At 53.3% G+C, this 14,827-nt stretch overlaps 2 protein-coding genes across 3 annotated transcripts in view; one reads left to right on the top strand and one right to left on the bottom strand.

Annotated features, from left to right (window-relative positions):
• GJC2 (gap junction protein gamma 2) overlaps window positions 1-14,827 on the bottom strand; it is a 139,817-nt gene that overhangs the window by 28,077 nt on the left and 96,913 nt on the right. The window lies entirely within an intron of this gene.
• Window positions 4,383-5,996, top strand: LOC138642357 (S-antigen protein-like). The gene has a single exon (XM_069730471.1). It carries the CDS (start codon window positions 4,383-4,385, stop codon window positions 5,994-5,996), a length of 1,614 nt encoding a protein of 537 aa, XP_069586572.1.

The raw sequence follows: 14,827 nt of genomic DNA, 5'->3' as shown, positions 1-14,827 counted from the left end.
AGTGCGGAGCATAAGGGGCGGGAGTGCGGAGAATAAGGGGCGGGAGTGTGGAGAATAAGGGGCGGGAGTGTGGAGAATAAGGGGCGGGAGTGTGGAGAATAAGGGGCGGGAGTGTGGAGAATAAGGGGCGGGAGTGTGGAGAATAAGGGGCGGGAGTGTGGAGAATAAGGGGCGGGAGTGTGGAGAATAAGGGGCGGGAGTGTGGAGCATAAGGGGCGGGAGTGTGGAGAATAAGGGGCGGGAGTGTGGAGCATAAGGGGCGGGAGTGTGGAGAATAAGGGGCGAGAGTGTGGAGCATAAGGGGCGGGAGTGTGGAGCATAAGGGGCGGGAGTGTGGAGAATAAGGGGCGGGAGTGTGGAGAATAAGGGGCGGGAGTGTGGAGAATAAGGAGCAGGAGTGTGGAGAATAAGGAGCAGGAGTGTGGAGACTAAGGGGCAGGAGTGTGGAGAATAAGGGGCAGGAGTGTGGAGAATTAGGGGCCGGAGTGTGGAGAATAAGGAGCCGGAGTGTGGAGAATAAGGGGCCGGAGTGCGGAGAATAAGGGGCCGGAGTGCGGAGAATAAGGGGCAGGAGTGCGGAGAATAAGGGGCAGGAGTGCGGAGAATAAGGGGCAGAAGTCTAGAGAATAAGGGGCAGGAGTGCAGAGAACAAGGGGCAAGGGCGGGAGTGCGGAGAACAAGGGGCGGGAGTGCAGAGAACAAGGGGCAAGGGCGGGAGTGTGGAGAATAAGGGGCGGGAGTGTGGAGAATAAGGGGCGGGAGTGTGGAGAATAAGGGGCGGGAGTGTGGAGAATAAGGGGCGGGAGTGCGGAGAATAAGGGGCGGGAGTGTGGAGAATAAGTGTCAGGAGTGTGGAGAATAAGGGGCAGGAGTGTGGAGAATAAGGGGCGGGAGTGTGGAGAATAAGGGGCGGGAGTGTGGAGAATAAGGGGCGGGAGTGTGGAGAATAAGGGGCGGGAGTGTGGAGAATAAGGGGCGGGAGTGTGGAGAATAAGGGGCGGGAGTGTGGAGAATAAGGGGCGGGAGTGTGGAGAATAAGGGGCAGGAGTGCGGAGCATAAGGGGCGGGAGTGTGGAGAATAAGGGGCGGGAGTGCGGAGAATAAGGGGCGGGAGTGTGGAGAATAAGGGGCGGGAGTGTGGAGAATAAGGGGCGGGAGTGTGGAGAATAAGGGGCGGGAGTGTGGAGAATAAGGGGCGGGAGTGTGGAGAATAAGGGGCGGGAGTGTGGAGAATAAGGGGCGGGAGTGCGGAGAATAAGGGGCAGGAGTGCGGAGAATAAGGGGCGGGAGTGCGGAGAATAAGGGGCAGTAGTGTGGAGAATAAGGGGCGGGAGTGTGGAGAATAAGGGGCGGGAGTGTGGAGAATAAGGGGCGGGAGTGTGGAGAATAAGGGGCGGGAGTGTGGAGAATAAGGGGCGGGAGTGTGGAGAATAAGGGGCGGGAGTGCGGAGAATAAGGGGCGGGAGTGCGGAGAATAAGGGGCAGGAGTGTGGAGAATAAGGGGCGGGAGTGCGGAGAATAAGGGGCAGTAGTGTGGAGAATAAGGGGCGGGAGTGCGGAGAATAAGGGGCAGGAGTGTGGAGAATAAGGGGCAGTAGTGCGGAGAATAAGGGGCAGTAGTGTGGAGAATAAGGGGCGGGAGTGCGGAGAATAAGGGGCAGGAGTGTGGAGAATAAGGGGCAGTAGTGCGGAGAATAAGGGGCAGTAGTGTGGAGAATAAGGGGCAGGAGTGCGGAGAATAAGGGGCAGTAGTGTGGAGAATAAGGGGCGGGAGTGCGGAGAATAAGGGGCAGGAGTGCGGAGAATAAGGGGCGGGAGTGCGGAGAATAAGGGGCGGGAGTGCGGAGAATAAGGGGCGGGAGTGCGGAGAATAAGGGGCGGGAGTGCGGAGAATAAGGGGCAGGAGTGTGGAGAATAAGGGGCAGGAGTGTGGAGAATAAGGGGCAGGAGTGTGGAGAATAAGGGGCAGGAGTGTGGAGAATAAGGGGCAGGAGTGTGGAGAATAAGGGGCAGGAGTGTGGAGAATAAGGGTCAGGAGTGAGGAGAATAAGGGGCAGGAGTGCGGGGAATAAGGGGCAGGAGTGTGGAGAATAAGGGGCGGGAGTGCGGAGCATAAGGGGCGGGAGTGTGGAGAATAAGGGGCAGGAGTGTGGAGAATAAGGGGCGGGAGTGTGGAGAATAAGGGGCGGGAGTGCGGAGAATAAGGGGCGGGAGTGTGGAGCATAAGGGGCGGGAGTGTGGAGAATAAGGGGCGGGAGTGTGGAGAATAAGGGGCGGGAGTGTGGAGAATAAGGGGCGGGAGTGTGGAGAATAAGGGGCGGGAGTCTGGAGAATAAGGGGCTGGAGTCTGGAGAATAAGGGGCAGTAGTGCGGAGAATAAGGGGCGGGAGTGCGGAGAATAAGGGGCAGGAGTGTGGAGAATAAGGGGCGGGAGTGTGGAGAATAAGGGGCAGGAGTGCGGAGAATAAGGGGCAGGAGTGCGGAGAATAAGGGGCGGGAGTGCGGAGAATAAGGGGCAGGAGTGTGGAGAATAAGGGGCAGGAGTGTGGAGAATAAGGGGCGGGAGTGTGGAGAATAAGGGGCGGGAGTGCGGAGCATAAGGGGCTGGAGTCTGGAGAATAAGGGGCAGGATTGTGGAGAATAAGGGGCAGGAGTGTGGAGAATAAGGGGCAGGAGTGTGGAGAATAAGGGGCGGGAGTGCGGAGCATAAGGGGCGGGAGTGTGGAGAATAAGGGGCGGGAGTGTGGAGAATAAGGGGCAGGAGTGCGGAGCATAAGGGGCAGGAGTGCGGAGAATAAGGGGCAGGAGTGCGGAGAATAAGGGGCGGGAGTGTGGAGAATAAGGGGCAGGAGTGCGGAGAATAAGGGGCGGGAGTGTGGAGAATAAGAGGCAGGAGTGTGGAGAATAAGGGGCAGGAGTGTGGAGAATAAGGTGCGGGAGTGTGGAGAATAAGGGGCGGGAGTGTGGAGAATAAGGGGCAGGAGTGCGGAGAATAAGGGGCAGGAGTGCGGAGAATAAGGGGCGGGAGTGTGGAGAATAAGGGGCAGGAGTGCGGAGAATAAGGGGCAGGAGTGCGGAGCATAAGGGGCGGGAGTGCGGAGAATAAGGGTCAGAAGAGCACCGCCACACACAGTTTGGTTTTCACATTGTGCCGCGTCAGTCTCAGACGGGTTGGCCATGACTTGTACACTCTGTATACAGGGATGAGTGCTGCAGTATACTGCAGGGTGGGTGATATTCTGCAGTTCGGTCGTTTTCGGTCAGATTACACCTCGCACAATGATTTTCAGTTCTCACCATAACATTTTTCTCGTAGCCATCATTGGGGACACAGGAACCAAGGGTTAATCTGCTGCCTCCTGCAGGCAGACCCTCAGAATACATCTTAGAGGAAATGTTGCCTCTTCCTCTGTAGGCGACATTGGGCAGCCGACATCCAACTATATGAAGTTTGCGGTATAAGATGCGTTCTCAGTGTCAGCCTCTGGGGGGCGGCATATTAACCCTTGGTTCTGTGTCCTCCAATGAAGCAACCAAGAAAATTCATTAATATACTACAGATGAAATAAACTTGTTTAAAGGAGACGTTCACCTTAAAGGGGTTTTCCTGGTTCTTTAATTTATACTGAATGAAAACCACTCAATTAAATAGTCAGCATTACTCCCAGGAGCTTCAGCTCTCCGCTGAGACCCCCACGCCTTTGTTCACCACAGCCAACCACTAGGATCAGCAACAATTCCAACAAACATGGCATGAGACCACAGAGCTTAGTGATTGGCTGCAGCGGTCGTCTGCTTTACTTCTGACATCTGCAGCCAAATCAATGACAACTTGGGCAGCAGCGGAGCGGCAGCACTGGGTAAGTAATCCCGGCAGAGAGATCTTTAAAATCTCTGAATTAAATTTAAAAAAGTAAAAATATAAAATGTATACATCTCTTAAGCAGGTCTATGTGTCTCCATGGTAACAGACACCCTTTATAATGCAGTACTGGTGTCGCTATTAATGGGGCACGGATTGGCACTGCTGGTGGGGAGGTGAGAAACAAGGAATCCTCCGTCACATATCTATTACACGGCTCTACAAAAAAAACAAAAAACATTTTTGTCAGGTGCCAAGGTTTTTTGAATGGACTTCAAGTATTTTGCTGAATTCAATAAAACCAGGACTTTTGCTGAATTGGTTCCCCAAAGTGACCCATGTGTGATCACAGATGAAATCGCTTCTGGCCGCTGACTCTTCAGTGTCTTAGGTAAGGAGATTAAATAATTATTCTGTATTTCACTGTGTAGCTTAAAATGAAAGTTAATTCCAGTAAATTTCTAGCTATGAAATATCTCAGAAACCAGAGAACCAGAGAACCAAAGAACTAGAGAACCAGATGTCGAAAGGACTAGAGAACCAGAGGACTAAAGGACTAGAGAACCAGAGGACTAAAGGACTAGAGAACCAGAGGACCAAAGAACTAGAGAACCAGAGGACTAAAGGACTAGAGAACCAGAGGACTAAAGGACTAGAGAACCAGAGGACCAAAGAACTAGAGAACCAGAGGACCAAAGAACTAGAAAACCAGAGGACTAAAGGACTAGAGAACCAGAGGACCAAAGAACTAGAGAACCAGAGGACTAAAGGACTAGAGAACCAGAGGACCAAAGAACTAGAGAACCAGATGTCAAAAGGACTAGAGAACCAGAGGACTAAAGGACTAGAGAACCAGAGTACAAAAGGACTAGAGAACCAGAGGACCAAAGAACTAGAGAACCAGAGGACTAAAGGACTAGAGAACCAGAGTACAAAAGGACTAGAGAACCAGATGTCAAAAGGACTAGAGAACCAGAGGACAAAAGAACTAGAGAACCAGAGGACTAAAGGACTAGAGAACCAGAGGACCAAAGAACTAGATTACCAGATGTTAAAAGGACTAGAGAACCAGAGGACCAAAGAACTAGAGAACCAGAAGACTAAAGGACTAGAGAACCAGGGGACCAAAGAACTAGAGAACCAGATGTCAAAAGGACTAGAGAACCAGAGGACTAAAGGACTAGAGAACCAGAGTACAAAAGGACTAGAGAACCAGAGGACCAAAGAACTAGAGAACCAGAGGACTAAAGGACTAGAGAACCAGAGTACAAAAGGACTAGAGAACCAGATATCAAAAGGACTAGAGAACCAGAGGACCAAAGAACTAGAGAACCAGAGGAGTAAAGGACTAGAGAACCAGAGGACTAAAGGTCTAGAGAACCAGATGTTAAAAGGACTAGAGAACCAGAGTACAAAAGGACTAGAGAACCAGAGGACTAAAGGACTAGAGAACCAGATGTCAAAAGGACTAGAGAACCAGATGTCAAAAGGACTAGAGAACCAGAGGACCAAAGAACTAGAGAACCAGATGTCAAAAGGACTAGAGAACCAGAGGACTAAAGGACTAGAGAACCAGAGTACAAAAGGACTAGAGAACCAGAGGACTAAAGGACTAGAGAACCAGAGGACCAAAGAACTAGAGAACCAGATGTCAAAAGGACTAGAGAACCAGAGGACTAAAGGACTAGAGAACCAGATGTCAAAAGGACTAGAGAACCAGAGGACCAAAGAACTAGAGAACCAGATGTCAAAAGGACTAGAGAACCAGAGGACTAAAGGACTAGAGAACCAGAGGACTAAAGGACTAGAGAACCAGAGTACAAAAGGACTAGAGAACCAGAGGACTAAAGGACTAGAGAACCAGAGGACCAAAGAACTAGAGAACCAGATGTCAAAAGGACTAGAGAACCAGAGGACTAAAGGACTAGAGAACCAGATGTCAAAAGGACTAGAGAACCAGAGGACCAAAGAACTAGAGAACCAGATGTCAAAAGGACTAGAGAACCAGAGGACTAAAGGACTAGAGAACCAGAGGACTAAAGGACTAGAGAACCAGAGGACCAAAGAACTAGAGAACCAGATGTCAAAAGGACTAGAGAACCAGAGGACCAAAGAACTAGAGAACCAGATTTAAGTGTCATAAAGATTTAATTGTTTTGTTTTACAAATAAACTCGTGGATGATATTGTGTCTCACGGCTCAATGGATCACTGAAATCAATCTTAAACACATGTGATAATTAGTTTTTCAGGTGATTCTAATTAAAGGAAAACTACTTAAAAATGATGTTCCACGTTATTAAGCAGGCTACAGGTTTCAAGCAATATGGGAAAGAAAAAGGATCTCTCTGCTGCCGAAAAGCATCAAATAGTGCAATGCCTTGGACAAGGTATGAAAACATTAGATATTTCCCAAAAACTTAAGAGTGATCATCATACTGTGAAGAGATTTGTGGCTGAAAATCAGAGAACCAGAGAATAAGAGGACTAGAGAATCCGAGGACCAGAGAATCAGAGAACAGGAGAATCAGAGGACCAGAGAATCAGAGGACCAGAGAATCAGAGGACCAGAGAATCAGAGGACCAGAGAATCAGACGACCAGAAAATCAGAGGACCAGAGAATCAGAGGACCAGAGAATCAGAGGACCAGAGAATCAGAGGACCAGAGAATCAGACGACCAGAGAATGAGAGGACCAGAGAATCAGAGGACCAGAGAATCAGACGACCAGAGAATCAGACGACCAGAAAATCAGAGGACCAGAGAATCAGAGGACCAGAGAATCAGAGGACCAGAGAATCAGAGGACCAGAGAATCAGAGGACCAGAGAATGAGAGGACCAGAGAATCAGAGGACCAGAGAATCAGACGACCAGAGAATCAGACGACCAGAAAATCAGAGGACCAGAGAATCAGAGGACCAGAAAATCAGAGAACAGGAGAATCAGAGGACCAGAGAATCAGAGGACCAGAAAATCAGAGAACAGGAGAATCAGAGGACCAGAGAATCAGAGGACCAGAGAATCAGAGGACCAGAGAATCAGAGGACCAGAGAAACAGAGGACCAGAGAATCAGAGGACCAGAGAATCAGAGGACCAGAGAATCAGAGGACCAGAGAATCAGAGGACCAGAGAAACAGAGAACCAGAGAATAAGAGGACTAGAGAATCCGAGGACCAGAGAATCAGAGAACAGGAGAATCAGAGGACCAGAGAATCAGAGGACCAGAGAATCAGAGGACCAGAGAATCAGACGACCAGAGAATGAGAGGACCAGAGAATCAGAGGACCAGAGAATCAGACGACCAGAGAATCAGACGACCAGAAAATCAGAGGACCAGAGAATCAGAGGACCAGAGAATCAGAGGACCAGAGAATCAGAGGACTAGAGAATCAGAGGACCAGAGAATGAGAGGACCAGAGAATCAGAGGACCAGAGAATCAGACGACCAGAGAATCAGACGACCAGAAAATCAGAGGACCAGAGAATCAGAGGACCAGAAAATCAGAGAACAGGAGAATCAGAGGACCAGAGAATCAGAGGACCAGAAAATCAGAGAACAGGAGAATCAGAGGACCAGAGAATCAGAGGACCAGAGAATCAGAGGACCAGAGAATCAGAGGACCAGAGAAACAGAGGACCAGAGAATCAGAGGACCAGAGAATCAGAGGACCAGAGAATCAGAGGACCAGAGAATCAGAGGACCAGAGAAACAGAGGACCAGAAAATCTGAGGACTAGAGAATCCGTGAACCAGAGAACGGGAAACCCATAGGGCTGGAGAACCAGAGCATTAAATCTTAGCTGTATTGTTCCTCAAACTGTAGATACAAAAATGAAGGTAGAGAATAGATAAGTGGTAGAGAGATGATAGGTACTAGATGATAGATAGTAAAGAACCCGACCAGCACATCCTTAGTGTGAACAGGTGCAAGCGGCAATGACTGCATTATATATAAAGAGAGAACACGGCAGCACTTTATAAGGGCCAGGATATATGAAAACACTGGAAGCATTACATCTAAGCTGTACTGTTACTCAATAAAATGTACTCACAAAAAATGAAGGTTTTAGCGCATAAATTAGTCAATTCAAGTGTGCCCATCAACCACGACAAAGTGACACTTGTCTGATGAGTCCTATGTACTGGGTATGCCACTGTCATAACCTACTAAACATACCACTTTCGGGCTATAAACCTACAGGTTATATGGGCAAGTAGGACCATCAGAGAAGTGTCCGCTTGTCGTGGTTGATGGGGACACATCAACTGACTAATTTCTGTGCCAAGAGCCTTCATTTTTTGTGAGTACATTTTATTGCGTGACAATGTAATGCTTCCAGTGCCTCCATATACCGGGGCCCTTACAGAGGCCGCTGTGCTTTCTTTTTGTATATAATGCAGTCATTGCAGCTCGCACCTGTTCACACTGAGGATGTGCTGGTCAGGATTTTTACTCTATGAAGTTACCTACCCAATGATGGACATCCCCCCCCCCCCCCCGCCTCTCTGGATGAGGCTTCTGTATTCAGATGGCGCCCCCCCACCCCCCTACAGGGCAGTGACCTATTACTGTGCCACATTCACACAGGGGCCCCGCCTGACGGCTGCGATGATTGACAGCTCTGACCTTATCCTGCTCCTGTTTTTCAGACCATTATGGGAGGATGGAACTACAACTCCCTTCATGTCCTCTCCTGCTGAGTGACCCTGATCCCCGGCCCATGAGGCCTCCGCTCAGCATTTCCTGCAGGTACGGGGCAGACAGACGTGATGAGGAGCTCCCCTTCTACATGGACCGACTCCCTCAGCGATACTCTGGATCTACCAGACAAGCGGCTACACTGTACCACAGCCCGTCCTCTACACTGTACCACAGCCCGTCCTCTACACTGTACCACAGCCCGTCCTCTACACTGTACCACAGCCCGTCCTCTACACTGTACCACAGCCCGTCCTCTACACTGTACCACAGCCCGTCCTCTACACTGTACCACAGCCCGTCCTCTACACTGTACCACAGCCCATCCTCTACACTGTACCACAGCCCGTCCTCTACACTGTACCACAGCCCGTCCTCTACACTGTACCACAGCCCGTCCTCTACACTGTACCACAGCTCGTCCTCTACACTGTACCACAGCCCGTCGGTTACACTGTACCACAGCCCGTCGGTTACACTGTACCACAGCCCGTCCTCTACACTATACCACAGCCCGTCCTCTACACTGTACCACAGCCCGTCGGTTACACTGTACCACAGCCCGTCGGTTACACTGTACCACAGCCCGTCCTCTACACTGTACCACAGCCCGTCCTCTACACTGTACCACAGCCCGTCCTCTACACTGTACCACAGCCCGTCCTCTACACTGTACCACAGCCCGTCCTCTACACTGTACCACAGCCCGTCCTCTACACTGTACCACAGCCCGTCCTCTACACTGTACCACAGCCCGTCCTCTACACTGTACCACAGCCCGTCCTCTACACTGTACCACAGCCCGTCCTCTACACTGTACCACAGCCCGTCCTCTACACTGTACCACAGCCCGTCCTCTACACTGTACCACAGCCCGTCCTCTACACTGTACCACAGCCCGTCCTCTACACTGTACCACAGCCCGTCCTCTACACTGTACCACAGCCCGTCCTCTACACTGTACCACAGCCCGTCCTCTACACTGTACCACAGCCCGTCCTCTACACTGTACCACAGCCCGTCCTCTACACTGTACCACAGCCCGTCCTCTACACTGTACCACACCCCGTCCTCTACACTGTACCACAGCCCGTCCTCTACACTGTACCACAGCCCGTCCTCTACACTGTACCACAGCCCGTCCTCTACACTGTACCACAGCCCGTCCTCTACACTGTACCACAGCCCGTCCTCTACACTGTACCACAGCCCGTCCTCTACACTGTACCACAGCCCGTCCTCTACACTGTACCACAGCCCGTCCTCTACACTGTACCACAGCCCGTCAGTTACACTGTACCACAGCCCGTCCTCTACACTGTACCACAGCCCGTCCTCTACACTGTACCACAGCCCGTCCTCTACACTGTACCACAGCCCGTCCTCTACACTGTACCACAGCCCGTCCTCTACACTGTACCACAGCCCGTCCTCTACACTGTACCACAGCCCGTCCTCTACACTGTACCACAGCCCGTCCTCTACACTGTACCACAGCCCGTCCTCTACACTGTACCACAGCCCGTCCTCTACACTGTACCACAGCCCGTCAGTTACACTGTACCACAGCCCGTCCTCTACACTGTACCACAGCCCGTCCTCTACACTGTACCACAGCCCGTCCTCTACACTGTACCACAGCCCGTCCTCTACACTGTACCACAGCCCGTCCTCTACACTGTACCACAGCCCGTCGGTTACACTGTGCCACAGCCCGTCCTCTACACTGTACCACAGCCCGTCCTCTACACTGTACCACAGCCCGTCCTCTACACTGTACCACAGCCCGTCCTCTACACTGTACCACAGCCCGTCCTCTACACTGTACCACAGCCCGTCCTCTACACTGTACCACAGCCCGTCAGTTACACTGTACCACAGCCCGTCCTCTACACTGTACCACAGCCCGTCCTCTACACTGTACCACAGCCCGTCCTCTACACTGTACCACAGCCCGTCCTCTACACTGTACCACAGCCCGTCGGTTACACTGTGCCACAGCCCGTCCTCTACACTGTACCACAGCCCGTCCTCTACACTGTACCACAGCCCGTCCTCTACACTGTACCACAGCCCGTCCTCTACACTGTACCACAGCCCGTCCTCTACACTGTACCACAGCCCGTCCTCTACACTGTACCACAGCCCGTCCTCTACACTGTACCACAGCCCGTCGGTTACACTGTGCCACAGCCCGTCGGTTACACTGTGCCACAGCCCGTCCTCTACACTGTACCACAGCCCGTCCTCTACACTGTAGCACAGCCCGTCCTCTACACTGTACCACAGCCCGTCCTCTACACTGTACCACAGCCCGTCCTCTACACTGTACCACAGCCCGTCCTCTACACTGTACCACAGCCCGTCCTCTACACTGTACCACAGCCCGTCCTCTACACTGTACCACAGCCCGTCCTCTACACTGTACCACAGCCCGTCCTCTACACTGTACCACAGCCCGTCCTCTACACTGTACCACAGCCCGTCCTCTACACTGTACCACAGCCCGTCCTCTACACTGTACCACAGCCCGTCCTCTACACTGTACCACAACCCGTCCTCTACACTGTACCACAACCCGTCCTCTACACTGTACCACAGCCCGTCCTCTACACTGTACCACAGCCCGTCCTCTACACTGTACCACAGCCCGTCCTCTACACTGTACCACAGCCCGTCCTCTACACTGTACCACAGCCCGTCCTCTACACTGTACCACAGCCCGTCCTCTACACTGTACCACAGCCCGTCCTCTACACTGTACCACAGCCCGTCCTCTACACTGTACCACAGCCCGTCCTCTACACTGTACCACAGCCCGTCGGTTACACTGTACCACAGCCCGTCCTCTACATTATACCACAGCCCGTCCTCTACACTGTACCACAGCCCGTCCTCTACACTGTACCACAGCCCGTCCTCTACACTGTACCACAGCCCGTCCTCTACACTATACCACAGCCCGTCCTCTACACTGTACCACAGCCCGTCCTCTACACTGTACCACAGCCCGTCCTCTACACTGTACCACAGCCCGTCCTCTACACTGTACCACAACCCGTCCTCTACACTGTACCACAGCCCGTCCTCTACACTGTACCACAGCCCGTCCTCTACACTGTACCACAGCCCGGCCTCTACACTGTACCACAGCCCGTCCTCTACACTGTACCACAGCCCGTCCTCTACACTGTACCACAGCCCGTCCTCTACACTGTACCACAGCCCGTCCTCTACACTGTACCACAGCCCGTCCTCTACACTGTACCACAGCCCGTCCTCTACACTGTACCACAGCCCGTCCTCTACACTGTACCACAGCCCGTCCTCTACACTGTACCACAGCCCGTCCTCTACACTGTACCACAGCCCGTCCTCTACACTGTACCACAGCCCGTCCTCTACACTGTACCACAGCCCGTCCTCTACACTGTACCACAGCCCGTCCTCTACACTGTACCACAGCCCGGCCTCTACACTGTACCACAGCCCGGCCTCTACACTGTACCACAGCCCGTCCTCTACACTGTACCACAGCCCGTCCTCTACACTGTACCACAGCCCGTCCTCTACACTGTACCACAGCCCGTCCTCTACACTGTACCACAGCCCGTCCTCTACACTGTACCACAGCCCGTCCTCTACACTGTACCACAGCCCGTCCTCTACACTGTACCACAGCCCGTCCTCTACACTGTACCACAGCCCGTCCTCTACACTGTACCACAGCCCGTCCTCTACACTGTACCACAGCCCATCCTCAACACTGTACCACAGCCCGTCCTCTACACTATACCACAGCCCGTCCTCTACACTATACCACAGCCCGTCGGTTACACTGTACCACAGCCCGTCCTCTACACTATACCACAGCCCGTCCTCTACACTGTACCACAGCCCGTCCTCTACACTGTACCACAGCCCGTCCTCTACACTGTACCACAGCCCGTCCTCTACACTGTACCACAGCCCGTCCTCTACACTGTACCACAGCCCGTCCTCTACACTGTGCCACAGCCCGTCCTCTACACTGTACCACAGCCCGTCCTCTACACTGTACCACAGCCCGTCCTCTACACTGTACCACAGCCCGTCCTCTACACTGTACCACAGCCCGTCAGTTACACTGTGCCACAGCCCGTCCTCTACACTGTACCACAGCCCGTCCTCTACACTGTACCACAGCCCGTCCTCTACACTGTACCACAGCCCGTCCTCTACACTGTACCACAGCCCGTCCTCTACACTGTACCACAGCCCGTCCTCTACACTGTACCACAGCCCGTCCTCTACACTGTACCACAGCCCGTCAGTTACACTGTACCACAGCCCGTCCTCTACACTATACCACAGCCCGTCCTCTACACTGTACCACAGCCCGTCCTCTACACTGTACCACAGCCCGTCCTCTACACTGTACCACAGCCCGTCCTCTACACTGTACCACAGCCCGTCCTCTACACTGTACCACAGCCCGTCCTCTACACTGTACCACAGCCCGTCCTCTACACTGTACCACAGCCCGTCCTCTACACTGTACCACAGCCCGTCCTCTACACTGTACCACAGCCCGTCCTCTACACTGTACCACAGCCCGTCCTCTACACTGTACCACAGCCCGTCCTCTACACTGTACCACAGCCCGTCCTCTACACTGTACCACAGCCCGTCCTCTACACTGTACCACAGCCCGTCCTCTACACTGTACCACAGCCCGTCAGTTACACTGTACCACAGCCCGTCCTCTACACTGTACCACAGCCCGTCCTCTACACTGTACCACAGCCCGTCCTCTACACTGTACCACAGCCCGTCCTCTACACTGTACCACAGCCCGTCCTCTACACTGTACCACAGCCCGTCGGTTACACTGTGCCACAGCCCGTCCTCTACACTGTACCACAGCCCGTCCTCTACACTGTACCACAGCCCGTCCTCTACACTGTACCACAGCCCGTCCTCTACACTGTACCACAGCCCGTCCTCTACACTGTACCACAGCCCGTCCTCTACACTGTACCACAGCCCGTCCTCTACACTGTACCACAGCCCGTCCTCTACACTGTACCACAGCCCGTCCTCTACACTGTACCACAGCCCGTCAGTTACACTGTACCACAGCCCGTCCTCTACACTGTACCACAGCCCGTCCTCTACACTGTACCACAGCCCGTCCTCTACACTGTACCACAGCCCGTCCTCTACACTGTACCACAGCCCGTCGGTTACACTGTGCCACAGCCCGTCCTCTACACTGTACCACAGCCCGTCCTCTACACTGTACCACAGCCCGTCCTCTACACTGTACCACAGCCCGTCCTCTACACTGTACCACAGCCCGTCCTCTACACTGTACCACAGCCCGTCCTCTACACTGTACCACAGCCCGTCGGTTACACTGTGCCACAGCCCGTCGGTTACACTGTGCCACAGCCCGTCCTCTACACTGTACCACAGCCCGTCCTCTACACTGTACCACAGCCCGTCCTCTACACTGTACCACAGCCCGTCCTCTACACTGTACCACAGCCCGTCCTCTACACTGTACCACAGCCCGTCCTCTACACTGTACCACAGCCCGTCCTCTACACTGTACCACAGCCCGTCCTCTACACTGTACCACAGCCCGTCCTCTACACTGTACCACAGCCCGTCCTCTACACTGTACCACAGCCCGTCCTCTACACTGTACCACAGCCCGTCCTCTACACTGTACCACAGCCCGTCCTCTACACTGTACCACAGCCCGTCCTCTACACTGTACCACAGCCCGTCCTCTACACTGTACCACAACCCGTCCTCTACACTGTACCACAACCCGTCCTCTACACTGTACCACAGCCCGTCCTCTACACTGTACCACAGCCCGTCCTCTACACTGTACCACAGCCCGTCCTCTACACTGTACCACAGCCCGTCCTCTACACTGTACCACAGCCCGTCCTCTACACTGTACCACAGCCCGTCCTCTACACTGTACCACAGCCCGTCCTCTACACTGTACCACAGCCCGTCCTCTACACTATACCACAGCCCGTCCTCTACACTATACCACAGCCCGTCGGTTACACTGTACCACAGCCCGTCCTCTACACTATACCACAGCCCGTCCTCTACACTGTACCACAGCCCGTCCTCTACACTGTACCACAGCCCGTCCTCTACACTGTACCACAGCCCGTCCTCTACACTGTACCACAGCCCGTCCTCTACACTGTACCACAGCCCGTCCTCTACACTGTACCACAGCCCGTCCTCTACACTG

Source organism: Ranitomeya imitator, chromosome 6 (genome assembly GCF_032444005.1).
Source record: "Ranitomeya imitator isolate aRanImi1 chromosome 6, aRanImi1.pri, whole genome shotgun sequence".
Lineage (NCBI taxonomy): Eukaryota > Metazoa > Chordata > Amphibia > Anura > Dendrobatidae > Ranitomeya > Ranitomeya imitator.
Note: the sequence above shows the minus strand (reverse complement) of the source record. Positions and strands in the feature narration are given on the sequence as shown.